Source organism: Lagopus muta, chromosome 5 (genome assembly GCF_023343835.1).
Source record: "Lagopus muta isolate bLagMut1 chromosome 5, bLagMut1 primary, whole genome shotgun sequence".
NCBI lineage: Eukaryota > Metazoa > Chordata > Aves > Galliformes > Phasianidae > Lagopus > Lagopus muta.
Genome location: NC_064437.1, coordinates 62,715,543 through 62,743,431, shown reverse-complemented (window position 1 = coordinate 62,743,431; position 27,889 = coordinate 62,715,543). Strand labels below are relative to the sequence as shown.

General features: G+C 46.9%; 1 protein-coding gene across 4 annotated transcripts in view; it reads left to right on the top strand.

Annotated features, from left to right (window-relative positions):
• The window catches only part of CTBP2 (C-terminal binding protein 2), a 110,708-nt gene that overhangs the window by 60,524 nt on the left and 22,295 nt on the right, over window positions 1-27,889 (top strand). For 2 of the 4 annotated variants that reach the window (XM_048946389.1, XM_048946390.1), the window contains exon 2: window positions 736-895. In XM_048946389.1, coding sequence (XP_048802346.1) covers window positions 838-895 — 58 coding nt within the window. In that variant the 5' untranslated portion in view covers window positions 736-837. Of the gene's footprint in view, window positions 1-735; window positions 896-2,292; window positions 2,358-15,143; window positions 16,801-27,889 lie in introns of those variants that run through there. The other 2 variants (XM_048946388.1, XM_048946385.1) reach the window with 2 other exon arrangements.

The following is a 27,889-nucleotide window of genomic DNA, read 5'->3' as shown; positions in this document are numbered from 1 at the left end:
GTATTCTGTGAAAGGCTCAGCCCTGAGCCTTGCAATGCGGTTGCTGGGGCAAATAACTGTGCTGCACCTTCAGGACCTCAGCCTGAGCCCAGCTGCAAGCACTGGGAACCTGCAGAAACCAGAGTGACCCACTTGAGCTAAGAAGTTCAGGTTCTTCCTCCGTGTTATCACAATGCAGAAGACCCTGCAGCCATTGTCCCTTTGTGGGACATTTCTTGCACATGTCAGCATGTATGGATTGTGTTATTTCATTGCATTTAAATGTGTGCTCAGTAGAAACTATGCAGGTCGGGCCATGGTGGCAGCTGGAACATGCATTAAGGTCTAGCTGGAAGTCAAGGGCCATTGATGATTTCTGCTGGGCCAGGCTGTGTGTATGTCTGTGTGTGTAAAAGTACTGGCAGAGCAGAAGCTGCTTTCCCTTTTTTATGTACTCTCTAATAATCTTTCAGTGTCTGTGAGCCTACAAAATAGCTTAATGGATTTTGTCTGCTAGGAATAGATTTTTAAGGCAGAACTAAAACTCGGAAGGCCAGGCAGCGCTTTGGCAATTCTCTTGTACAACGCTGGGTTTTCTGATCCCAGGGAAGATAAAGGGGCTGCACGCTCGGTTGGCGGTGTAGGATGTGGAGGGACGCAGGGCTGGAAGTGCTAAACCCACAGCCTTGGCTGCAGAAAGCCTGCTGAGCTGGGTGGGTTGGAAATCCTATTTACCAGCTCCTCTCCTATCCACAGGATCGATACTGGCGGTATGCATGCCGACTCCTGTGAGTTTTCCTGAGTTCCCGGGGGACTGCTTTGCTTTTTGAATCAGGAAGTTGGAAACTACCATCAAGAATGGCACTTGTAGATAAACACAAAGTCAAGCGGCAGCGACTGGACAGAATTTGTGAAGGTAAGAGGATATTCCAGCATTTCTGTGAAAGATGACAGACTGTTAAAGTAGAATTACCTCACTTGTCCTTGTTTTATACAGCACTGAGAAGCTGAGATGCAGGTCCGTGGCTAGATCTCCCATCTTCTGTGTTGGCACAAACTACATGGTTTTGGTGTCCAAGTATTGGCAAGGGACATACTGGTTCCACTCATTCCTCCCCACAGTCGTGTTCACAGACTGTTTAATTACCCACTGTCATGTCCCACACCACTGGCATGAGCCCTGCCCTGCTGCCCTTGGGGAGTTTGGGTAAAGGTCGGTCCTTTACAGCCACCACTCGCCTTAAGGCTTTGGCAAGGCAGAGATTTGGTTGTCTCACAGCCGCTGCTTGGTGGATATGGGAGTTGACCATGGCTCACAGCAATGAGTATCTGCTGAAAATGGATGGAAATTCACAGATCGTTCTTGAAGTATATTGGAGTTGAAACTTGATGAACCTTGTGGTCCCTTCCAACCCAAGCCATTCTGTGATATTTCATACGCTTTGGAACAGATTGTTAGAATGGCTTTTGTTTTGTTGGTGTGTGATAAGACAGATCTGCTGTAAATTGTTCTTTGTTAATTGTGCGTTACAGTGGGACAGCTGACTCTTACCTTCTGTTTATTCCATTTTCCAGCAGAAGTCTGTAGCTAATCTTTTCCTATTCTAGCTCACGTGAAATTACTTTTGATGGAAGTCAAGTGATGGCAAACAACCTCTGACTTTCAGGTGTACATTCTAGTACTTCTCTTATGCAAACTGAAAGTCGTGGAAGTTTTATCATCAATGGCAAAAGCTGAGCAGAGTATTATTTTAGGAAAAACATCGTAAGTCACATCTCTTAAAGAGCTCCAGTTTTTATCTGCTCTTAAGATGAACAGCGACCTGCAGGGTAACAAGTTGCTGTATTACTTGAATGCCAACCAAGTGAAATAGGTTTCGCTATTGGATGAAAGCACAGAGCTCACGTGGGAGCTGTACTGCATCTGTTTCAGCAAAGTGTCTGGGGTTTGTGCAGCTTCCAGGGAGGGTAAAATGCTGAGCATTGGGACAAGGTGGGTTTGGGATGGGTATTTGTGTTACGTATTGCTTGCTCCAGATGCCAGAGCTGTTGCTCTCCACTTGTCATGAGTTGTTTATCTTTAGATCAGAGTGAGCCTCATGCCCTCCTGTGCACACAGAGCCCCACGAACAGCCTGAGTATTGCCCACAAAGCAGCAGCATTGATGGGGAGCTGAATGCTAAGCTCAGAGAACAGCTGGCAGGAAGAGAAAATCAGCTCTTCGTTTAATCATGTCATACATAAAGGTGGAGAGGCAACCCTGCCTCTTTGTTTAATTAACCCATCCCAAATGGGGTTCACAGGTGAGCAGCACTGTATCCCTGGGCAGGATATGAAGCCCCGTCGATTTTGGAGGGCTGGAAGCAAAGCAGAAAGAGGTGAGGAGCCGGGAAGGGGTATCCAAAGTGTGCTGCAGCTTGGAGTTGCATATTTCTCCTTTTGAATGTCATAAACACTCAGGTGTAGTACAGTATCTCATCTTCAGAATTTACTTTGAACTCGACTTAAAAGAGTTGTGTCAGCTGAGCCTGGATGTTCAAAAGCTGCCTTCCTGGTTTGATGTTTACTATCAGATCGAGTTGCTGAGTGTACAAGAAATTCAAAAGGGCTGTATGACAAACCTGCTAACAGAGCTTTAGATGTGATTGAAGTTTAGATTATTTTCCTCTGATATATGAACTTCCTTCTTCTTTCTTGGTCAGAAGATATTCTTTCTTAATCTGTAAACATGCAGAAGACATAACTATTTAAAGTATACTTTGTCATTTGCCAGCTGTGTTGTGATTTGATTTTAGGGGTGGGATTCATGTTGTAAGACACTTGTATTTGTAAGCAACAGATCATAACTGTGTGCTGTAAGCAGCATTGTAAAAGCTACCTTGAAAAACGCAAAGAGATGGGATTTCACAAAATACCAGGTTTATAGGACTGTGAATGTCCATACTGACATCTCTGATGGCTGTTTTTATTATAGTCACCTGCTTGGATGATAGCATAGGAGAGCACAGAGGAGTGCATGTTCCAGCTGTTGAAAACACACCTTGAAATAACAAGCTTTTCTCTTGGTGTTGTCTCAAAAGGTGCACAGAGCACGGGGTGAAGTACGGTGAGAAGTCAGGCAGCTGTTGTCCAGAAAAGTCACTTGAATTATTCCTGTTGGGTTGGTGGCTGGACTTGATGGGCTTAGAGATGTTTTCCAGCCTGAATAATTCTATGAGTCTTTGTTCAGTGGAAGCATTCGTGCAGCTTTTCTCTTTAAACAAACGGATGGAATGCAGAACGGTGTTGAGCTGGTGGAAAGATAACTGTTTGGTGGTACACAGGGGGTTTCTGTGCTTGTTACAGGTCGCTATGCCATCCCATCCCTTTTACAGCACGCACAGGAAGGGATGTCAATCAATGCAGCAGGGTGGTGGCACCTCTGGAGCCCAACCATCCTTGTGCTCCCCCTGCATGCTGTAAGCACTGTCCTAGGAGTACTACTTAGTGCCCCATGTCTGTGCTGTGCTGCACAAACTGCTGCTGAGCAGTGGTTCTTAACGGGGGCTGCTGGAAACATAACAGGCACGTGCTGAGGGAAATAGCTTACAAACTGCCGCGGTCCTAAAAGAGTGTTTTAAGAAGCTGCAGTAGTTCTGTGTCTCTGTTAAACGTGCATCTGGCGTGGAAAAGTAATCCAGGCTGTACAAAGAGTGGTGGTATCTTTGAAAATGCCTTTATGTGCAGGTTTATGAGTCTTCCAGGAAGTTAGGCAGTTTGGTTTCATTGCAGTGCACAGTGCCTCCGTGCTTTTTTTGTGTACAGTTATGAGGTCTTTATATGACAGAGCTCCTTCTCCTGCTAAGCAGGCTATATCCAAGGGGTGAGCTCTGCACCAGGTAACCAGCTTTGCTCTCTAGGAAACTACAAGTGGGATAATGGTGCATACTGAAGAGGACAAATAAATATTAGGGCAACAGCCTGCAATAATGCCATTTGGAGCAGCCTGCTAAGAACTAAATGGGTTTGTGGTGCCTGTCAGAACGGAGCAAAGCCTTGGCTAACCCACTTCTTTCTGGTTGTCCCAGAGAGTTTGGGTGCCGATGCTGTAATTGGATCCATGTGGGTGGAAAGATGGATGCAGTGCAGGGCTGGGGTTTCGGAAAATAATGTGTGGAGTGGTTTACAGAGTTCCTGTTTGTGGAATCGTGGCTGATTACGTAGCGAGTCCAAATATGCCTTAGAGGTGGTGCTGCTGGTGCTGTGTCGAGTTAGAGTTGTCCAGCACCCCTTAGTTCAATTCTCTTCCCATTCGCTTGTAATTTTGACACTTTTTTACATTCGTTTGAGCTGAATTTTTCCATTTCATCATGAGTTTTTACCTCAGGGTGAATTTAAAAAAAAAAAAAAAAGTTCCAGCAAAAACTGTTGAGCCGCATCTAAGCAGGAGATGGTGAGGAATGTTGGTTTTGCTGTGTTAGAAACAAAGCAGAGCCCCCGGCGTGCAGTGTGGAAGCCACAGTGCCCTCCTGCTCTGCTTGGGAAAAAAGGGTCTAAATTGTGCAGCAGGGTGGCTGTGGTGCCAGGAGCGTGCCTGCTATTGTTCCCAAATTTGGGGCTATTTCTTGGCCTTTGAATGCAGTGAAGCTCGCACACGTCCCTGCTGGACACTGGTGGACACTTGGGCATGCTGTCATCAGGGGGACTCCTCTGCAGCCCTTTAGAGATGCATGGTGCTTTGTGTACCCAACAGGGACAAGGCAGTAGTGGTGGCACAGCCAGGATGCTGATGACAGTGTCTTGTCTCTGCGTAAAGCTCAGGTTTCCCAACCACACTGAATTTCTCTCCAGTGATGCCCGGTGCTGCCTTTGCTCCATAGCATTGCAGCCATGCTGCTCTGCTGTCTGCAGCTCCAGAGCCATGAAATTTTAATGCTTGGCTTTATAGGTTAAAGTTTGCACTGACATTTATGAGTCAGTTAAGCTTTCAGCACACACACACACACACACACACAGAAAGTGGCAGCCCTGAGGTGAACAAGAAGCAAAGAGGAAAAATAATGGCAAGGCCGAGTGAGCCCAGGCATTTCCTGATGGAGTTCTCACTTTGGGATTTGTCGTTATCTAATGGGGAATCATGTCATAGAATCATAGAATCACAAGGTTGGAAACGACCTGTAAGATCATCCTGTCCAACCAAGTCCAACCATGTCCTTACACATCAGTTTGTGCCACCAGAGCTGTCGGCGCCTTGTAAAGCAGCACAGCCACTGGAAGTGCCACACAAGCTCTCTGTGGCTTTTGTTTGCTTTTAGGGCCTTCACTGTGCTCTGTGGCTGATAAATGCCTGCTCAGAAACATCGTTCTTCCAGTGCTCAGTGCACGGGTCTCTTGGTTTTAGAGCTACAGGCTTCTATTCCTCAGGTGTTTGCCTTTCAGCCCTATGGTTTCTGGATGGGATGGAGCACTCTCTCCTTTCTCATGTTTCCCCACCAAATTTGTGGCTGTTCAAAGGAAGAGGAACAGGAGAGCTTAAGAATCATGCAAAATGAAGACAGACTGGGCAGCACTTTGTTCCTGGCTGGGCCAGCGGCTCGTTATTTCTTTGGCTGCAGTGGTGGTGCTGGTTGTGGGTTTTGACCATGGCCTCATTAGGGAGGGTTTCTGCAGAGGAGATCTGCTGGTTAAATGAAGCACCCAGATCTGGAAAGGAGCTGAAATGAGGGTAGGAGCTCCTCTGTGAAACGCAGGAGGGAATTTGGGGAAGGGAGGATGGTATTGTCATCAATGAATTTATCTTGGCTGTGGCTGCATGGGGCTGGTGAAGTCATTTCAAGGTGGGCAGGAATTCCACGTTTCTGCCTGTGATGGAAGTCAGTGCAAACCATATACAGTAATATTTGAATAAATGCACAGTGTAATGGCAGGTATGCTGGTAAATAAAGTCCTGGACCTTTGTCAGGGGTGCATTTTACTTGCTCTTTATTTCAGTTTCTCGTCCTTAAAAGTGGGCTTAATATTCCTGCAGTCAATTATTGCTTGTGATGCCATTAAAAAAAAAAAACAAGCCTTTGACAGAAGTGTCCCTGAAGAGCTGTCGTGGTTCTGGGCTTTTCAGCAGTATTTGAACTGTGTGTCTTGGAGATTTGGGCTCGCACTCCAGTAACAACAAAAAACAGGTTCTCATTCAGAAAGTGCAATCCATAGGGGCTGAAAAATAGAGGAGCTTGAGGAGCTTTGCCCGTGGAAGCACAGTTTGTAAAGCATAATTAAAAACTACCAGGTAGTCAAAATAAAGGTTGTACAAGGGAGCCGAATTCTGGCAGTCTCTTGTTTCCCTCCCCCCTTGGTGGTGTATTTTTTTTTGCATGGTACTGTGTAAGAAATAGCCAGTTCTTAGGCACTGATACATGTAATGCCATCAAATTGAATTGTTTCAGTGCTTGGCATCCCTGTTCCAGAACGCTGCCTGTCTGCAGGTCTGGACAGTGACTGGGCAGCATTGGAAAGCTGCTTGCTCCTTTGGATAATGTAAGTGTGGCCAAAATGAGGATGTTTGATGTTTGGGTGGAGGAATTTTCTTCCATTCTTGGAAATTTGAATGCCAAGTAGCATCTGATAATACTTATTTTTACGGCTTAGAAATAGAATCCTATTATCTCAGGAAATTCTTATCACCACTAGTCATTTGATGAGAAACAATGAGTTAAAGATGATATCAAACGTGGAAGAAACTGCTTGTCCTGAGTAAAACTGACTTATTTAGAACAAATACAGACCTTTATTTTTGTCTGGTGGGTTTGGCTTTCTTTGTTCCATAATTATAAAACACAGTACCAGGATTTCCCCCCCATATAAAGCTTTTCATGTATTTTTTTTTCAAGTTTCCACCTCAAAGCACATAAACCATCAGGCTCGTAAGGAAGGCTTGCTTGCCACATTCTGCCTACAGAAAAGAAGTTCACTTGTCAGATGCTCTGCCATTGCATCCTGTCCTGATTTGATTTCTCTGAAGTTCTGTTTGGCTGCTATCTCCTCACCAAGAGTCCATATGAAGTGCATCAGCCTTTATGGAGGTTCCAGAAATGACTTTAAATTCAGACAAAAGCTAGGCTGTGACTCAATTCAGGCATTGGGAAGTGTGTCATTCAGCACTGTTCTTAGCTGCCCTTTTGTTAACATTGGTACTTGTTAAACTTTTAAGACTTTTTTAGAATTAAAGCATCCTATGGGCGAAGAGAATTCTAGCAACCTCAGTGGATTCACAGACTTAGTGGCGTTCTTCCATGATTTTCAACCCTTTTGCTGGGCTGCTCTGTATGTGAGTGGGCATTTTCTGCTTTGTGGCAGGGCTGCAGCCTACCTCCTGTTTCCCAGTGGGCTGTTTGTCCTTACAGCAGTGAGGCGTGGGCTGCTCGAGTAGCTTTCCAGCTTTGTGTAGATTTTTTCTCTATGCAGTCACTTGTGTGCAGTCTATCTCCAGTGACACGGCACAGGGGGATACGCACGACAAGATGTAGGACTTGAGCCAGATATGAAGCCAGCCTGACAAAATCCCCCGGGCAACCAGTAGAGAGTAAGACACATTTAGATAAGGTTACAGGAAGAAAAAAATCATGAATTTGGTATGCAATCTCTTGGTAATAGATATGTGACTCAAGCTATTGCAAGATGTAGAGCTCCCCTTTCCTGTGACTTGAGTGCTATGTAGGTTGGGGACAATAGTTCTGCTGTGTTGTCCTTGTGTTTAAGCCCACCTTTATGACAATTTACTATGCATCTAACTCTTAAGCCCACCTTGTATTTTTCCATTTTCCCCAGCCTTAAGACAAGGGCCTGTGTAACAAGCTTTCCAACTTCATGCCATTAATTAAGAAACAATTACAGCTGATGACTTCAATACCTTCAACTTCATTTTCATCCTTACCGCATTTCCCATTTAAATCAACTGGTTGATGGATTAACACGTTGTCACTGTATCTGGCTTTCTTCTCTTACTCTAAACCCTCTTCCTCATTTGGAGGTTACTGAGAGAAATGACAATATCTTGGACTGTGTGAGGAGATGTGGAGCAGGGCTGTTGTGGGAGCATCAGCCGTGGGGCTGCCCTATTGCTGTGTGTTGCCAAAGCCACCTCCAGTTGCCTACTTGGCCTTTCCAGATTTGTGATGGGAAAGGATCAGTCCTCAAGGACGGGTGAGAATGGGATGGATTTTCCTCCCAAACACCAGGAAAAACTCATGTCTGTCTCCTAAGGATTGACGACGTCTGGATCCAGACCAAATTTTTAGATTTGATACTGACTCTACAGACTATTTACCAGTAAATATTTTGACAGGAGTGGGACATCTGGCTATATAGTAAAATAAAGCTGCAAAGAACCGCATTACACAACTTTTCTTTTATATTTTTCGTTATCCACAAACAGATGTAGTGGATCTCTGCCAAAACAGTGAAGGTTTTCATTATGTGTGTTATATCTGAGAGCTTTCTGCAGAGTGCAAGTTTTCTGGAGTTGGTTGTGCATTTTTGCTTTGCCTTAAGCTTTAAATGGCATCGATAAGTTCTTAATGACACTTTCCTGTAGCCCCCTAGCTTAACTCCATTCACTTGTGTCTTTTTTTTTTTATAGGTTATCTTTTACACTCTCTGCTGCCACCTAGCACCTCAAAACTTACTAATAAATAGCTTTGGTTCACAAATAGTAGATAGTTACAACTTGGCATCTATTCTGGGGAGAAAATAGTGTCACTGCCTGCTGATGTTAACAGCTTTTGGAATGAATCAGCCAGTCAGCCAAAGCAAGGGGAGTGGGGCTGTCAGCTTCAGCCTTGGGGTCACCCCTGCCATGCAGGAGTTGTCCCCATGGAGAGTTGGGCAGTGCAGTAAGACGTGCCTGCAATGATGGTCCCTCCACAGTGCAATCTTTCATTATTGCAGTGTCATAATAAAAATACGTTGATTTAAAAAATAATAAAATTGTTTTCAGGCAAAATAATGCATATAAATGCATATATATATGTATATAATTGTGTTGAGTCTGCAGGGAAGATACATGTTGCAAGCTCTTGGCATCATCAGGGAAAGTAAGGCAGGGAAGCAGTCTGCACTCCAGCCTGTTTATCTCCTCAGGACCGTGTTACAACCTAGTAATTAATTATTTTTTATGCAAAGCCCAGACATGCATGGCAGAGTTCAGAATTACAATATATATTCATTTAACAGTGGATTTCTCTGCTGCTTTCTGGGACAGATATAATTCCCATGCTTTTCATTACACGTGCTATTTAAATCTTGGTCCCAAATTCTTAGTAAAAATGATGAATTTTGACCTAGAGGTCTAATGCCTAGTTTTGGAGACAAGGTGCTTGATGTAATTTCCAGAGGATTATTTTGAAGAGCATTCCTGGATTAGATCTTCACAAATTGTTGAGCCTTGTCTGCTGGCTTTTCGACTGCTGTTCAGCATCCCGATTGATTTTTGGTTTGTAGGCCTTGGCAGGGTGCAGTTGCATGGTATAGGGATACAGCTGATGTGTTTATTATCCCTTTGTTGAAACAGGGATGTTGCAATATGTTTTATGCTAACTTGTACTGGTCTCTCCCAATACTTGAAGGCAAAATTGTTTCTCACTGAAGATTCAAGAGCCTGTAGGGTTCGTTCTGACAGCTCAAAGTATGTTTTGCAGATGGGCTTCTTGTTTTGAAACACGAATGCCTTTTGGAAGCTCCATAGCTTCTCACATTTGTTAGCCTCAACACACTTTTCAAGCCCTGGGGTAAATCAGCCAAGCTTTGCAGGGAGCTGGGCAGCACGGGGTGATGAATTCCCATCCCTGGAGGTGTCCAAGGCCAGGTTGGATGGGGCCCTGGGCAGCCTGGTCTAGTATTAAATGTGGAGGTTGGTGGCCCTGCCTGTGACAGGAGGGTTGATGATCCTTGAGGTCCCTTCCAACCCAGGCCATTCTGTGGTTCTGTGTGCCCCCTGAGGTGCTGGTTCCCTCATCCTGCGATACATGCAGGGTAATTGGAGGTAGATGTATCCCTCACATGAAAGTTGTTGGCACACAGATGGTGCGATGCGAGACGTGGTGCTGGCTGGAACTGGCAAAGGTGACTGCAGTTTCCTGATGTGAAATGCTTGTTGTTCTCCTGAGACTAACTGGTGGGAGCTGCCTGTTTTTGGAAGCTGACCCCAGTTCCAAATCCCAGTTGGGCACAGCGTGAGCACATCACTGGGCTCATCATGCACATGAGCCAGCAGTTACTTCCACCCATCCCTGGCTGGCTTACATGCTGACGTCAGCTTTTGTTTCATGCTCTCAAGTCATCAAAATGCAGAGTTACAGGAGGCAATGACTGTTTAATAATCAGCTGATCTTCAGTGTGTTCTGTTGTAACGCACTGAGTTGGTGTTTGAGGGGGTTTTGTTGAACTTGCAAAGCATCTACGCTTTTGGTTTGGAAATTGGTAAAAGCGTGTGGCATGGCTTCAAGAGCTGAGTGCTTTCAGATGCTGTTCTGTTCCTTTGATTATTGAAAATGATTCCTGCACAATCCCGCTAATTTTCTCTTTGTACGCCTCTAATTTCGGGAGACCATTAGAAAGTCCATCTATGCCGAGTGCTTATTGCCGCTGTGAGAGAGATTTCTGCAGAGCCACATTTTAGCAAATGCAGTCATTTCCGAGGATTCGGAACATTTTCTTCCTGCGTTTCTTCCCCCAGCCTTGTCTTTAGGATTTGTCCACGTGTGTACATCGCTTGGAGCTCACGCTGCTCCTTTTCCTCTCCGTCACATCTGTGGTTTGGCACCGTGGAGCTCAGCTCCAGCCCAGCTCTGCTTCCCAGTGCCCTGTGAGCTGCACACAAGGAGCAGACAGCCCAAAAGGCTCCTGAGACTGGGGCCATTGGGCGCCATCACACGTGGTCCTTCGAGTGCGGGCGCTGAGGGCAGAGCCACTTATCCCCCGTTAGCCTTCTGGTGCTTTGTACCTCGTCACCTGAAGCGTATCACAAACACAGAGTAATCTTAACACCATCTGAATGTGGTAGGGCTGTGTTATTACATCCCTCTTGATGGAAGGGAAGCCCGCGACTAAGAAATTAAGCAATTTGCTTGCTGACAGTGGCAGAGCAAAGTATAAAGCCTGGGTTTTCTGATACCTGCTCTGTCCATTAACGGGAGATGTAGTTATTCTCTGGAGGATTCCTCACTACCACAGGTAGGGTTTCTTTGACTGAGAAGGGGAAATAGCTTTTCCAATACTGATTTACCTTAGTTTTAGCCACCAATCCGGCAAATTGACACCTGGAAAGTGTTGTTTCAGTTCCATGTTCTGCCACAAGAAAATAATTTGGGAGAAAACATCAACACTTTATTATGTTTAAAAAAAAAGGGTCACGTTTCCAGCAGAAACAACATTTAAACTTGTACTTGAGAAGTATTTTAACATAATAAAAAGCAAAACGAAGAGAAAGTGTACTGTTTTGTTACCCAGGGTAATTTTTCCAGCAGCTTGCTCTCAGAATTCAAAATGAAATGTTTTATATCATTGTGAATCACATTTCACATCCATTCTCCCTCGAGTCAGCGCTGCAGACACCAAAAGATGTTGTTTACAAATTTGTGTTGCAGATTTAGCATCCTGATTTCTTATCATGGTTTTTACATGTGTAACAGGCTTTCTCCTCACTGGAAGAAAGCTGAGCTCTTTACCACTGTGGAAGATGTTTGTTCCAGACCCACTGGGAATGATTTCCAGAAGCAGATCTCATTCCATCCATTTTGACCATGGTGTTTGAGCAGTGGGCCCACCTTTCTTCTCATCTGTTTTTTTTTTCAGAGGAGACTTCTGTAGTTGATAGCAAGATGTCCTATGTATTATACCAGCTCTAAGTTGAAACCCAGTGTACCGAGTTACAACCATGCATTTTTCACATGATCAGAAATACCACAGCATTTAATCTCTTGATCAGCTTTTTTTTTTTTGCCTTTTGCCTCTGTATGTTTGTGTGTTTTTTTTCCCCTAAATACCTCTAGAATTAAAAGATAAAGGGAAAATACATTTTTTGTCTGTCCAGCAGTCCTTGTCTCCCCCTCATGGCAGGAGTGCTGATGCCCACACCCTCCTCCTCTCTGTGAGGTGCAGCTGGGATCAGTTGGGTTGCATTGGGTTGGGTTGCATTGGGTTGGGTTGCATTGGGTAGGGTTGCATTGGGTAGGGTTGCATTGGGTAGGGTTGCATTGGGTAGGGTTGCATTGGGTTGGGTTGCATTGGGTTGGGTTGCATTGGGTTGGGTTGCTTTGGGTTGGGTTGCATTGAGTTGGGTTGCTTTGGATTGGGTGGGGTTGTGCTCTTATGTGCCCACATGGTGGAATTGGTGATTTGATCCACAGAGGGCTGTGTGCATACAGTAAGTCATCCATTATGAAAGGATGCTCCTGGCATTGATCCAAAGTTGAAGTTTCCTTGTGTTGGGCAAGCTTGATCCGAGCACGTCCTGCTGCCCCAGGTCTTGCACCTGGAGGGACTGATGCAGTGGTACTTGGGATGTGTGAGCTGCTCCTGGGCTGGGGGGATCTTGGAGGCGGCTCTTTGGCTCCTGCTGAACCCACATAGGTGCCACTTGCCCTGATCTGTTGGGTTGGGTGAAGTTTCTTCACGTGTCCATCTTACAATCACAGAATGGCCTGGGTTGAAAAGGACCATAATGACCATCTAGTTTCAACCTCCTGCTGTGTGCAGGGTTGCCAGCCACCAGTCTGGGCTGCCCAAGGGCAGCAACCCAATGGCTTATTGAAGCCTTTTTCAGAGGCAGTAAGTGCTCAGAGCTCCCTCCTGACTTCCCTTGCAGTTGTTCAAGATCAACACTTAGAGAATTTCTCTGTGACATGTTTTTTTCCCATTGCCAACTAGGGCTGAGCGTGGTGGCTAAGTTCATTACCAATTTCTTTGAAAACAATGATGGAAGATGCCCTTGATCTATAGACGAGTATTTTATTATTCTTGCATGTACATTTTTAGGACTTTTCTTCTGCCGCTTCAGAGCAAACAAATGGAACAGATCTCTCCATATCCAGTGGGGAATACATTTTATTCTTTACCAAAATGTTGTTGTAATAAAATGTTTTTGTTTGTTAGAATGTTCTCTGTTTTATTTGTAAGCCACAAATGTGTCTTCCCATTTTGATTCTCACAAAAGAAGAAATTTTCCAATGTGCCTTAAGTTCGTTAGTTAATTCAATATGATGCCAATCAGATACTCTCTGTGAATTGCATAAATAATCTTTTGGGGCCCATGTTTTGCATGTCTGTGTAATATCCAACATAATTTTAAAGGCTGTGGTTCTCGGGGACAGAATTGGAGGAGAGAATGTTTGAAGAGGATTTGTAATATTTACTGCAATAAAGAAATTTAGGGATTACTCAAAGATCCTGTCAGTATTTGGGTCAGAAATATAGCCCAGAGGCATTAGTGTGATAGGCAAGTAGAAGCATTAGTCTGTATTAGTGATTTAGCTATCATAATAGCACAGAAGTCTACCATGTGATGGCTAGTGCACCAAACAGTTATTGTGGATTAGCAGTGAAAACACAGAAGCTGTCTTGCAAACAGACCAAAGGTGGCTGTTCCCCCTTTGCTGACTCTGTCCTGGAAGGCACGTGTTTGAGGTGAAGAAATTTGTTACTGCTGCAGGGAGGGACAAAACTATTTCCTTCTGAGTGTTTTAATTAGAAAAGGAAAATGTTGCTTCACTCAGTGGTTCGCTACATAAGTACTGGATGACCTGTTCTTCTAGGAAAAGGAATATGAGAGCAGAAGCAGCGTATGATAGGTTAGAAGTGTGTTTTGGGGAGCCATTTTAATAGCTTTTCTGAAAATGGTAACTATATATGGAAATTTTTATTATGTTTCCAAATAACGATTTTCTGTGGTGTGATTCCATCTGAATCCTTTTGCATTACTCTAACTGTAAAAAAAAAAAAAAAAAGCTTAAGCCATATAAATACTGAAAGACCATGAGATGAGTTTTTTTGATGTCTCTGAGTGTTTTTCTATCTCATAAACATGTTGGGTGTTGTTTTTTTTTCCTGAAGGAAACAGGAGATAATAGGCAGAGGTCTCTTACTCCTTTTTGTTTGGTAGGGCTGGGGTTTAGATCCTTTGATCCTCCCCTCCTTGCCCGTGACCTCTGGTAGGGTCTTAAAATTATACATTCCAGATTACACCTCCACAATTTTCTGTCCTGGGATGATGAAAGGATTTGCGTATTATGATAATAACGTAAAGAATCCTTTTGGTGCCTCCTTAGTATAGCTAATTTGAAACGGCAACAACAAAAAACGTGATTTCCAAAGCAAATTACAATACCCATAAAGTGTTAAACAGACACCTAACTAATTTCTAATCGCTCCTGTATTTCTGAGTATCCAGCACTGGTCTTTTTATAGGGCTGCCTGCTTGCTCCCATTTAATTTGTCCTTAGCTGTGTGCAGTGGATTAGCATTTCATCAGGGCGGATTAAGATTGAGCTGACATTGGAGCTTTCCTTTGTATTTCCATACGTGTGCGTGGGGCCGTGCGGATGCACGTTCTGTTATCTCGTGGCCCATTCTCCGCAGGCACCGGTGCGGATGGGAGCGGTGAATTTACGTGGAAGGAGACAACTGAAGCAGATGAAAAAGGTGTCAAAACCAACATGCAAAAAAAAAACCCAAACAATAAAAAAATCCCTAGTGGGAAAAATTGCATTGAGATTGCCGGCTGGGTTGGTGCAGGAGATTCATCGGGCTAAAATGATGTCACATGGAGGAAAGGCTTTAGTGGTTTTATTTAGCCCCTAATCCGCGCGCTGCTCGGCCAGTTGTCCATGTGAGCGCACCGTCCCGAGCACAGAGGATAAAGCATCGGAGCTGAGTGCAGCGGCCCTGTTCTGCGGCCGTGCTGCACAGGAGGGTCCTTCCCCCACCGCCGTGCAGCCAGGCCGGGTTACATGCTTCGCCTCCTAAAGTTTCGAAGAATTAATAATTCAGGCGACGCTTGGAAAGATAAAGCCGCCGGTAGGCTTGTGAAGGGAGGGCTCGGGCCGGGCACGGTCTGCTGCTGATGCTGGCCGGGGAAGCGGTGAGAAGGAAGGTGCCTCCACTTCTCCGTCCCAGTGGGAGCAAGCAGTGCGGCGGTGATGCCCATCCCCAGCAAGCACCCCAACATTGGCCGCTCGCAGAGCTGGGATGCTGCCGGTTGGTACGAGGGCACCTGGGAGGGTGAGAACGCTTTCGAGTACCAGAGGCCGCCGGGCCGGAGGAGCTCCCTGACCTATGGCGGTGAGGGCGGCTGGTATGAGCCGCCGGGCCTCCGTGCCAATGATATCATCTTGCAGGGCGGTGCGGAGCTGAAGCAAGAGGCGTACCCCTACCAGGATGCTGCTTTCGCCCCAGGGCCCCTCAGGAAGGGCTCTGTCCCTGACTTCACCTACTGTGACCGGCAGGCAGTCATGGCAGGACGGGGCACCCAGGATTACTACAGCGACCCGTCCTTGGCCTCTAGATCACCCAAGGACCCTCGTTGCTACCAGGCGGTGAGCCGGCCGCCAGCGGGCTACGGGGCTCCAGGCAGCCGGCTGTCCTGGGACCAGGCTCCGGGCCGCCCACCTGCACCCCCAGAGGCCGCCCGCCTCTACAGGGACCCCAAAATGACCATGGATGGGCAGCGACTGCGCAACAGGGACATGTCGCCAGCACGGTACGGCACAGAGCCCCCCAGCCTGCGCTACGGAGCAGAACCACCGAACTTCCCTGGCCGTCCAGCCTATGGTGATGGGGCTGAGCGGCCTCCCGAGGCGGCGGGCAGCAGACAGGCCGTCCCCACATGCTTAGTAGTGGATCCCACTGGTGGCTATGGGCCAGGCCGCGAGGGCACCGGCACCAAGGGCCCCTACGACAGCTATGAGACAATGGCGGTGGCACCGACTCACCCGCCGGTGCCCACAGCCTTCCCCGGGCAGGAGGGGAAGAGGAGCTTTGACCCTGAATTTGTGGCATTGCTGCGTGCCGAGGGTGTCTCGGAGAGCACCTTCGCCGCTCTGCTGCAGCAGGGCTTCGACTCACCCAACCTGCTGGCCATGATGGAGGAGAACGACATCAAGTCGGTGGCTCCCAACCTGGGGCAGGCACGTGTGCTGTCACGCATCGCCCACAACTACAAGGCCGAAATGCAGCTGCAGCGGCAGGAGCGGAGGAGCGGATCGCTGCGCCCCAGGACCCGCTCCAACAGCTTCAGCCACCGCAGCGAGCTGCCGGGTGACTATGGGCTGAGCGTGGGCTCAGGACCGGCCGCCGACGGCCTCGCCGCCCCGCAGCCTCCATTGCAGCCATCCTCCCCGAGGACCGGGGAGATGCACCGGCGGCCATCCAGCGCCCCGACCCAGCACCTACTGGAGACCACCTACCCCACTGGCACTCCGCAGGGGCCGCAGTTCCTCTCCAATTCTGGATACAACACTCCCCTGCCTTGCAATGTGCACCCACGACCGGCGTCCACCTATTCCGCTCCATCTGGCACACCCATGACCACGGCCAACCCGCACGCCAGCCCCAAAACGGCGTACCCGACCACCTACACTGTGCCCATGGAGCTGATGAAGAGAGAGCGGACAGCGGCGTCTCCAGCCCCCAGCCCACACGGCAGCCCGCAGCTCCTCCGCCGGCCGGGTGCACCCGGGGACAGCAGCCTGGCCCCCGCCGGCCCTGCATTCCCTGCACAGCTCTCCCCATACCCGAAGCTCAGCAGGCGCACGGGGCCTCCTGTCATTGTCTCCACGATGGCATCACCAGAACCAAGTAATCTCCTAAGGATCTTTGTTTGTGTGGTAGTTTAGAGTCACTCTGTTGTTGTTTGCGTGAATTCCTAGGAAATGCAATGCAGGCGAAGTCAGGTTTTGTGCCAAAATATTAGGTGCCTCTCCTATTTAGAAAAGGGCTTCTGTATAGGGCTACACACAGCTAGAGATGCTGTTTCTCCCTGTGTGGTTAAATTCTAAATATTTTATTTGCTCAGCCAACTTCAGCTAACAGTGAGCAGCATGTCAGGTAACGCGGCCGTGGGTAAGCTTTCCATCCTGTTGTTTGTGGAGAATGGGAGATCAGATATGGCGCTCGCTGAGCAATTAAGACCACGGGGTTTGCTGCAGATCGACTTTTTACCGCTGTTATCAGGCACAAATGTGTTCCTCAAGGAAACGGTTAGCATTGTTTTGACTGAATTCATCAGATAGCTGATGGCATTACTCGGGAATCGACTTACCTTTGGCCATTACCTAAGTCTTCTTATTATTAAATTGCTGTTTTATCAGGCATATAAAATAACCTCCCTGATTTCTTCTGGAGGTGCCTATAAGGGAAGTGATATAGCTGTTAAAGTAATAGGGCTGTGCTTAAAACTAAAACCTTGTCGTTAAGCTCTAAAACAGTAAAAATGAATGGTGGCTCCTCTTCTCCCTTGCCCTTCCAGAAGCTGAGATACACAGCTGAGTGGTTTGGGCATGCTTAGAAGATAGTAGCCCCAAAAATATGCCACCAAGTGAGGGGAAAATCAGAAAATCTGTTCATTTGTGGCTTGACTTGTTTGAAAAATGTACAGAAAAACCCTTGAAATGTTTTTTCCTGGTAGTGACTCTGCGGGCAGGGAATTTTCTCTCTGCATAGTTTATCTGAACTGCCATACAAACAAGTCTCAATGTACCCTGCAAGCACACGCACACAAAGCCTTAATAAAAGTCTACCATTTATAGGCGTGGAAACGGTGCCAAAGCAATGATGGCATTCCACAGGAATCTAAATAAAGAAGGATTTTCTGAGTGGAAGTGATAAAGTTGTCAAAACGCAGCCGGTTGGCGCAGCCCTTGCCCTGGCTTACTGTAATTACACGGCTCGAGAGGGGATGCCCTTCCCTTCATGCTCATGCATCCTTTGTGCAGCTGGCGTAAGGTATTGATTTATAGCAATACTTAAATATTGGGCAGCGCGCTTTGTGTTGACACGGATCAGAGGCAGAAGTGGTCCGTCCAGGCAGTGCTCTTACATCTCCCATTTCCCAGGGCCCGAAGGAAGCGCGGAGCAGCACGATGCAGGGAGCAAGGCATGTTAGCGTGTTCACAGCGCGATCGATGTGAGGGACCGCAGTAACACACGCACCGGGGCAGCCTCCTTTGGAACCAGCCGCCATCCCCTCCTGCCATTTGTCTCCTACGTAAACCACAAACCTTCCTCTCTAAAAATCTCTATATTATCCATTTTCTTTAAAAGAATTACCGGCGCACAGCAAAAGGAAGCCGGCAGCGTTTCAGCGCTGCTGAGCTCTTCCTCACTACTCAAACCTCTTTTTTCCCCCCCTACAACCAACTCATTTGCATGAGGATGACATTTGTTGCTCCAGTAATTTCATCTGATAATGGCCAGCTTGCAAAGCGGATCTGAAAACATATTCCTTAATTATGTGTTGCTAAGCAACCAGAGGGTTTGGACATAATCACAGAAAGATTATCTTCTCATTGAAGTCCCTGAAAGGTTTAGCTGAAGTAGGACCTGTAAAATTGTCTTCATTTTTATTTATCTCCCCCTTTTTATTTTCCAAATAGCCGGAGAGGTTTTCTTCCTGTTAAACTGTATTTTAGAAGTAGAAGCCAAGGTAAGACCCGCTGCAGAGGGAAGGCTGTGGCTGAGGAATGGAAGGCATGGCGGTTCTGCATCCTCGAGTGGTGTTGAGGAATTGCTGGTTAAAGAACACCATTGCTAAGGAGCGTTGGCACTTGCAGGCGAGGTGATAAACGAGCCTTACCAGTACGTTAGCGTGTTTGTACAACATCGGGTGGATGACAGAAACTTGACTAAACCCAGGAACATCGTATTTACCAGCAGGAGGAGAGAGGACGCATATCTGGGAGCCACAAGCTCTCTCCTGGCTGTAGCTTTTGCTGTGGATCCGTGAGTCGCGAGGTGAAAGCAGGTTCAGTGTTCAACTCCATCTCTAAATGGCTGCATATATTTTCTGTCGGTGGAGGTTAAAGTCAGCTTGGTCAGCAGAGAGTTGCAAAGTGTCTGCTGTAGTCCACAGATGTGTTGAGGGTTGGTAAATGAGCAGAGGTTTAAAACAGATCATTTTGGTGTTGTTTTTTTTTTTGTTAAAAAGAGTCTTGTTGGGCTGTGTATAGCAGTCTTTTAAACTGAGTGTGTTCAGGTACCAACTGGTGGTTTTGTGCCAAGCTTTGATGCTTTGCGTTGCGTCCTTTGGTATGAGCAGTGGGATCAACTGCCACAGGTTTTGGGGTTTGATAAAGTATTCAGGAGAAGTTAGATGGGTTGTGCTTTCTGTGCATGGCAATCCCTGCTCCAAGCCACAGCAGTGGCAAGCAGAGAAAGCCTGCAACATGTATGGAAGGTGTTGAGCAAAAGGAGAAGCGAGGCCACTTGGCGTCCAACCCAAGTCAGAGCTGGTTAAAACCCGGACCTTCTCCTACGCAGGGAAAGCCAGGCTGAGGATGGCTGCCTTCCCTGGGCAAGTAATGCTCTCCAGTGTGAAAGGGACTCATCTTTTGGTTTATCAGCTTAGAGCCTGGCTCGAAATGCCTTTCCCTGTGATGAGCTTAGCTCTGCTGATACTGTTTAACACCTCATGGTAATTCTTTTTATTGGCATTTTCCACCCTGTGACAGACAGAAATGGTGTTAACCGTATATTGGTTGCAGGCTGAGAGGGCATAGTCAGGGGCGAGAGCCTTGACAGTTGTTCAAGGATGGATGAAAGAGCTAAATTTACTCATTCTTTTAAGAGTAATGTGTTGAAATTGTAATCGCTTTTTATGGGCAGAAGGAGTGTAGCAGTGATATTTCATGCGCAATATAAATTTCATGAGCATTTGTTGATGTTGGTTTGTTCTCTGCCCAATGGACCGTATAGCGAGCAGTTCAGAAATCAGCTGCAGGTTTTCTTCACTCCATTTTCTGTACAGATTGTACCGTGTAATCACAGTGTATACATGTAAAGCAGCTCAATTAACAATCCAGACTGAAGGAGCACCACAGCAAGCTCCATGCACTGAATAAATCTGATTTAATTTGCACATTGACCTGACAGACCATAGCAAGTCCTGGGCGCCATTCCCAAGGAGTGTGTTCCTCCAGGTGAAGTACGTCTGCACGGCATGCACTGGCAAAACCATGGGCTAATTATTTTAACTGGGATTGTAACGTCCACACAAAAAAACATTTGATTGAAATCAGCAGATAAGTCTTGTGAGTGTCCACTGGTGGTCGTGTTATCGTTTGTGGTGTGGTATGAGAACAAGATGGGAATAAGTTGCACTGAATCTGGGTGGAAGGCTCACAAAGACCTGGCTGAGCATCATTTGTATGTGCAAACTCTCACCAGCATCACTGTGGTAGATGAGTGTGCAGATGTGTGTCATGTGTGGGACTGCAGATTGGTGTTACTAGAGCTGCTCTCATTAATGGGGTGCATAGCTGGAGCACAGAGCGTGCAATCTGACTTGATAAAACACTGACTATTGTGGCCAACATGAGCACAGGAGTCACTGACTGCCAAGAATACGCTTCTAAAATACTTTTTAAAAGTTGAAGTGTGCTTTTTATAATGGCTTTATCAAAAGCAATATAAAGTGTCAAACTCATTCCAGGTGCAATTCACTGACTTTAGTGCCATGGCAATAAAAATGAGTTTGGCCTGTCAGAGGAGAACGTGTTGTCGATGCACAAGTGTTGTCATCTTCAATTTACACTTTCCTCTTACCCTGTAGATCTCTATCATTGTTAGGACTTCCCTATATCCACAGCATTCTTTGGCTATATTTGCTGACAATTTTTCTTAGCTTTCTCGTAAGTCGTTTCCATAGCTACAAACTTAGCGTTCATGGAGGGGAACAAATGTTAAAGGTTTCTGATCATTATTATATTACACATTTTTATATTTCTTCTTGTCTCTCGCATAGCACTGCACTGCCGAGCACTGTAATGAAAATGCTGCGCCGCCGAATTGTCTGTTATTTCGAGGAGTGCAGTGGGTGCTGAGGAGAATCCTTAAAAAGCAGAGGAGCGGAATCATTAAGCCACTGATTTAGAAGAAATGCTGCAGATGCAGGACATGTATTAGTAATGTTTATATAGAGCACCTTGCAGATGAGCCTTGGACTTTTGCACGTGAATAAAACCTGACATTAACAGCATTCCACTGGCTTTTGGTAAAGAAAACTAATTTATAACCTCTCGTGCCTTCTGTTTCTAGGGCTTTGTTACAGACAAAACATTGATGTTTTTATTCACATACTCTTTTCTGGTGCAATGGTGCTCTCACCTCCCCAGAGAAGCCAGGGCAGTGGAGCTGGATAGCCAAGCTGTGCCCACCTCGTCAGGAGCAGCACCTGGCTCTGTGGCAGGACCCTCACCCCATGCACCGGAGCAGCTTGGTTCAGTACAGCAGCAGGTTTGGGAGCATGCAGGGGCCTCGCTTTCTGCACTTGCAATCCAATTAGCTGCTGCAGAGCAGATGGAGCGGATTAGTGCCCGGCTTGCCTTCCTCCGCCCTCTTCCCCAGTGCGAAGGCCAGCAATCAGCTTACGTGTGAGTCCCGTGGCAAATGGAGATGTGGCTCCTGCCCTGCCTGCGCTGGGGTCACCCTGTGCCCAGTGGGCTGGGTCCAGGTCTCAGGCAGCTGGGAAAATCTTGACCTAACCTCAGAGATTGAGAGGCCAATGGCAAATAGAAAAGCAGAGACAGCCAAGGAGGGGCTGGGAGAAGGGGCAGGTAGGCCAAGGCTTTGAACTAAAAGAAGGGAGATTCAGGTTGGATTTCAGAAGGAATTTTTTTACTCAGAGGATGATGAGGCCCTCATTAGCTGTGGCATCTCCGGGCATCCCCAGAAGCCAGCAACGCCACGCTGGATGGGGCTCTGGGCAGCCTGAGCTGGTTGGTGGCAACCAGCCCACAGCAAGGGTTGAACTGGATGGGCTTTAAGGCTCCTTCCAACCCAAACCCTTCTGTGATTCTATGAAACCAGTAAGGCTTGAATGGTTGGAGCTGATGAGGATCTGTAGCAGAAACACTAAGTCATAGCCTGAAGCTGTGATGCAGCACCTTGGGAAGGCAGGGCCAACCCAGGAGACTTCAGGTGCATGCATTGCAGCTGAGTAACCAGAAAGGCTGAAGCCAGGATCCGCCCCTTGCCTGACCTCATTTAAGAGCTGGCAGTGGAGGTGAGGGTATCTCCTGGGAGATTCCTGCCTATCTGAGTCCTTTGAAAGGTTAGCAGCTGGTTTTTTTTTTTTCCCCCTCCCCCCCTTTTCATTTCTCTCTCTACAGCTGTTGTATTTGTTGTATTCAAAAATCTAATCTGTGCATTAGTCATTAACCATTTGGATCAGCACTTCTGTGCAGTTAGAAATATTTTGCCAGGAGTGATTTGGTTTGGTTTTCAAGCAGTTTGTTGTTTTCTGGGTTGTTATATGGACGTGGCGAGTAAATAAACAGAAGGGACTTTGCTTAGACAGCAAACACAATGAGAAGTGGTAAGTTAGGATATGCTTTCTACCAGGAAGAAGTCAGAAAGAAGAATGTGGAAAGAGATCCCATTGAAACATTTGGGATATGTGCTCCTGGATGTTAAGATGGCACCATGGGTGCAGGGCCAGGGAGCACAACACCCTGATGATGCACACTTGATACCTTTGCAGGTCTTCTTAACCCCAGCACGTGTCCTGACACTTGTTCTAACACTGTAAATCCCTGTTTCAAGCTGCCTCCTACACACTCTGCTGCTGACCGTAGTGATTATCATCCATCTCTTCTTATGGTGACTCTTGTTGGAGTCTCTCGCCATTAGCCACGAAGTGAGGAAAGAACAGGGATGGAAATGTCACACGCAATCAGCTGTAATGTTCCCTGCCTTCCTCTGATTGCTTTATGATGAAGTTTAAAATGAATATTCAGAAAGTACAGTAGTTCATGCAAGTGCGTGTATTTTGCTTTGACGATGAAAGAAGTCTTGATTAGTGTGTATTATGAAAGATAAAAGGAAGTATTCAGCATGGACAGTAGAGACCTTATCTGCACCTGGACTGTCCATTGGGACAATGAGGTAATTGGGAAAACCCAACCATAGCTTTCATTGCCTCACTTATCCACCTCCCACTTGTTCTGTCACTGGATTTTTGGTCACGTTGGGTGGACCTGAGTGAGAGTGGAAGTTGTCAGCTTAGCACTGCAAGATTTGGTTTAAGGATCTTAAGTTCCTTGTCTTACTACTTTTAGATGGCTGTGGTGCTGTTTCATCAGCAGTTTGGGCTGAGCGTCCCAACTGTGGATTGCTGTGCTATCATTGCTGTCATTAGTGGATCACTGTGGTGCTGAGCAGCCTGTTGTGCTCTGTCAGCTTGTCTTTATCCATCAAGGCGAAGTTTTTATACTCGATGTTCTTCCTTACAGCCATGAAGCTCATGCACTAACGGCCCCACGTGTGCTGTGTTTTACTTCCTTAAATCCAGGTTTCTGGTTTTGAAGCTTGCATGAGAAGAGCCAAAGAAATGAATATTTCTAATTTTTGAGCATTCCTTTCTGGAAAAGCAGTTTCCAGAAGAGAGCAGTGAGTGAAGCTGTACTTCCAGCTGAATAAATGGCGGTTTTGCCATTCATTGCAGCAGAATAAAGATTTTTACCCTCTCCTGCAGAAGCAATCAGCTCCCCATAACTTACTTTTATTGCATTTCTTAAAATTAGATCTACAAAACCAATGGTTTCTTTAAGCAAGACGAGCTGTAAATTTCATGCATTGAATGCCTGTGCATTATTAAAAATAATAGGTTATATTTGTCGAATGGATAATGAGTAGCTTTCTTTCTTTCTTTTTCAGTATTTTAATGAGTACAGGAAATGTTTGCTATTTATTTGCTTTCAGGTTTTACCAAGGAGCTCTGGAGATAATTGTCAAATTTCCAAATGCGTATCAATATTTCATGAAGTGCTGTTTTTCCTCTGTACGTTAAGGAGTTGGGCTATTAGCCCCAGAACTGTTCCTGCCGTGCCACAGCCCCATGTCCTGCCACATCATCCCCTTGGCCCCATGCCTGGGCTGTGCAGGTTGGGGTGTGCCTTACACAGATACTGGATCCATCCAGGTCATGCTATGGAAAAAAAAAAAAAAATTCCACCTTACCAGCAGCCAATTAAATGCTCTTGAATTATTAAAGCTCAGATTGCTTTATAAATATAGTAGTGTCGTGCATGGGGGTTGGCTGCCCACCTTTCAGTTGGTGCTGTGTGCTCAGCTTGACTGGGACGTGCGGCGCTGGCTGTGTGTTAGCAGCTATTGTTCTGGTTTGGATGCTTGCCATTGAGAAGTGGTTTGGTTGTGGATACAGTACAGTGCTTCCTCCTTTGCTTCTGATGTTTCGGTTTCACGTGAAATTCCTGTTCTTGCTATTAGGCTGCTTACTGTGTGTCTGGTTTGCTCCCCCTAAAACTCAGGCCTGTCAGACTCTGCTCCTGTTAGTGAACGATAAACCTGTTGAGCTCACTGCAATGCTCTCGAGAAAGAAAACATAACACAGAAAGTGAAAATGATTCATAGATATGGGCCCAGTGTGTGCTGCTCTAGAGAATGCTGCACAAAAAAATTTGATAAACTATGGAGGCTTTTGATCTGTTACCAATGGCTGGGTTGCCATACCTGCTTCGCCAGTCACAGCGGAGAGGTGGCTGTGCAAAGAACAAAAAGTGGGACTTCAAGTTTTATTCAGCTGAGCCCGGGGTGGAACAGCAGCGTGGAAACCTAAAAGGGTATGGAGAGCTGGAAGGTGGGTGGGAATTGCACCCAGGTCTCCAGGCTGGATATTAGGAAACATTCTTTCTCAGGAAGAATGATCATATATTGGCACAGCTGCCCAGGGAGTTCTGGGGTCACCATCCCTGGAGGTGTTCCAGAATTGTGGGAATGGGGCACTGAGGGATGGGGGCATGGTAGGGGTAGGAGGGGTTGGGTTTGGAGATCTTAGAGGTCTTTTCCAGCCTTAATGATTATGATTTTATGGCAAAGGGAGGTGGGACGTGCTGTAGAGACAGGATGTGGGTTGTTCTGTGACAGCAGCAGATGTGCAAGACCTGTGGGTCAGGAGACACGGAAGGAGCTTGCTTGGCTGCTCCATGGCAAGAGCAGTGGCTGGAGGGAGAGAGAAGGAGGGGTGAGTCCTGAGGGAAGGGCAGAGCTGGCTGTTTGATGGAGAACTTTGAAGAAGATGCCTTGAAGTGGCAAAAGGCATCAGAACTGGCATATGAGCCTGGCTATATTTTAGGTTAATCTTAAGATGAATGACAACACGTTGCTGTCCCTGTTGGTGTTGAAGAAACATGTAGATGTGGCACTTCATTTAGTGGGTGATACTGATGGTGGGCAGATGGTTTGATTTGGTGATCTTAGAGGTCTTTTCCAACTTCAGTGATCCTGTGGTTCTGTTCTGTGCTTCTCTGGGCTACAGGCAACCAGAGTAGGCCACTTGTGAGGAGCACACAGATATTTATCAGGGAAGGTGGAGCTCAGGGGTACAGGCATCTGTCTTGTGAACTGAAAAGCATCTCCTAAAGGACGTGCAGCTGTGAATGAGATCAATCCAGAGATCTGTTGGACTATCTTGCTTTTTCTCTCTTGGCAGTCATTCCATGACAGTAGATGAGCTTTGTCCTGGTGATTGCAGAGGGAAGTCCCCTCCTCTCCTGGTGCAGGGTGAATTGGTGCCCTTAGGAGCAGTGGTGCTGGGCACAGCTGGCCCAACCATTTGAGTCCATACCTGTGTATGTATGGTGTGCAGGCTGCTGAGCAGGGCAGGATCAGCGGGGAGGAGGCCTGAGCTCTGGCAGCCCCTGAGGAGGTGAGCGGATCAGCAGAGCCATGTGGGTGGCAGATCTCATAGGAAGATTGAGGGACAGCATGGCTCCTGCAAGGCTCGGTGCCTGGGAGGTTGTTGCACAGCTCTGTGTTGCACAACCAGTTACAGTTTGGGAAGAGCACTTCAGTGAGAGCCGGAGGGACACTCACAGCTCTCCCTGGGGACAGACAGCAAGCAGCTTTTGCTGCGGGAAGGAAGAGGTGTTTGGTGCTGGTAAGGAAAAGCGCTGCTGTAACTCCTTCTGAAAAGCCTCTCCTGCTCCTCCCAGAGGCCTCAGGCTCCAGAGCAGCAGCTGGCCTCCAGAAGATAAGCAGTTTGCAATGCAATCTCTGCCTTGCTTGCGCTCATTTGTGGTTCGGCTGCGGGTTCCCTGCACCAGATGCCAGGAGTGCTTAATTCCCTTCCATGATGCCCCTCTCATGGGTGGAATTTGGCCATTCACCGCACTCAGAGACACTTTCCTGGGGGATCTCCAATTTCCTTTACTCCCACTCTGGAAAAATATTAGGCTCACGGTGTTAATACGCCTCTTGCCTATTTGTTTGTTTAATCTGTTCATAAGGCATCTAGCCAAGGCACTGACCAATGAGTACATACAGAGCAATGCTGGGCAGCTGGCTGCGAGCACAGCAGGGCTGGTAGAAGGCAAGAGAGCAGAAGAAAGGGGCAAATACTGGAATTAGCAGCAACAAGCCAACCAAAATACTGCTGCTGGACAGGCAGTACGCTAAAGGTAGACAGTTTCTAAGAAGCTATTCCATGCTTGTAAACAGCAGTGCTGGTAACATTCACAAAATGTTTGTGATTTGAATTTTTTGCAAGCTCCTCCTCCCAAATTCATGTCATTACGTGCTTTGTTTGCTTTCTGCTTCTAGCCTTTGTAGTTTCAGAATATCTCTTATCCATTCCATCCAAAGCCTTTTGTGCTGCAGCAGGGCAGTGTTTGGTGAGTCCTGCGGCTTCGGGCTCTGAGCAAGGATCTGCAGGTGGGATTTGGAAAAACTATAACTAGAAAGTAGGTCTTAAGCAAATTGATCCCTGGCTCTGGGATTTTGACTTCACATCATGAACAGAGTGTGTAACCTGTGCTTTGCTGCCCTGAGTCTAACTGCACTTTGCTGCTAGCTGTCCAGGCTGCTGGGGAGTTGGACCAGATGATCTTTAAAGAATCTCTATGGAAGGTCCCTTCCAACTCAAATGATTCTGTGGTTCTACTAGGACAAGAGGAAATAGTTTCAAACTTAACAGAAGAAAGATCTAGATTGTACACAACTTCTTTCCTGTATCCAGTAAGGGTAGTGAGGCACTGGCACAGGCTGTCCAGAGAGGTGATAGTGCCTATCCTTACAGACACCCAAGGTCAGGGGATGGGCTCTGATCACCTGATGGAGCTTTGGGTGTCCCTGTGCATTGCAGGGGGTTGGACCAGGTAGCCTTTGAAGTTCCCTTCCAACTCAGATCATTCTATGACTCCTATCTAAGCTAGTTTTGTACATCTGTGGGTTTGATGGCTCTGTTCCCTTTGCAGAGGTGTTTGGGACCACGAACTCCTTGGGTCAGAGGCCCTCCATGGGGTTCAGCCTCTTCTTGTCCAATTTAGGTGGTTCTTTCTCATCTCCCACGTGGAAGAGAATCAAGAGGAGGCTGGGACGGTTTTCTTGGGGCTGCTCTTAGCAAGGCCAGCTTGCCCTGCAACCATCTCTGTGCTCTCACCAGCTTGCGACTGCAGCTGTGCCCGCAGCCTCCCTCCCACCTGCCCCCTGCCATCCCATTCCTGCTGGCAGCTGCTGTGAAGCAGAGCCCCTTGCTCAGCTACACAAGGTAGCAGCCCATCCCAGCAAGGAGCCTGCATGGCCCTCAGAGGCCACGGCTTCATGTTTAATTACAGTAAGAGCGTCTCAATCCCACTCCTGGAAGTGGTCCATGGCCGATGTTTCTTCTTGGCCAGAGCTTTGTGCTGAGAGGAGGGATCAATATGCTGCTTGT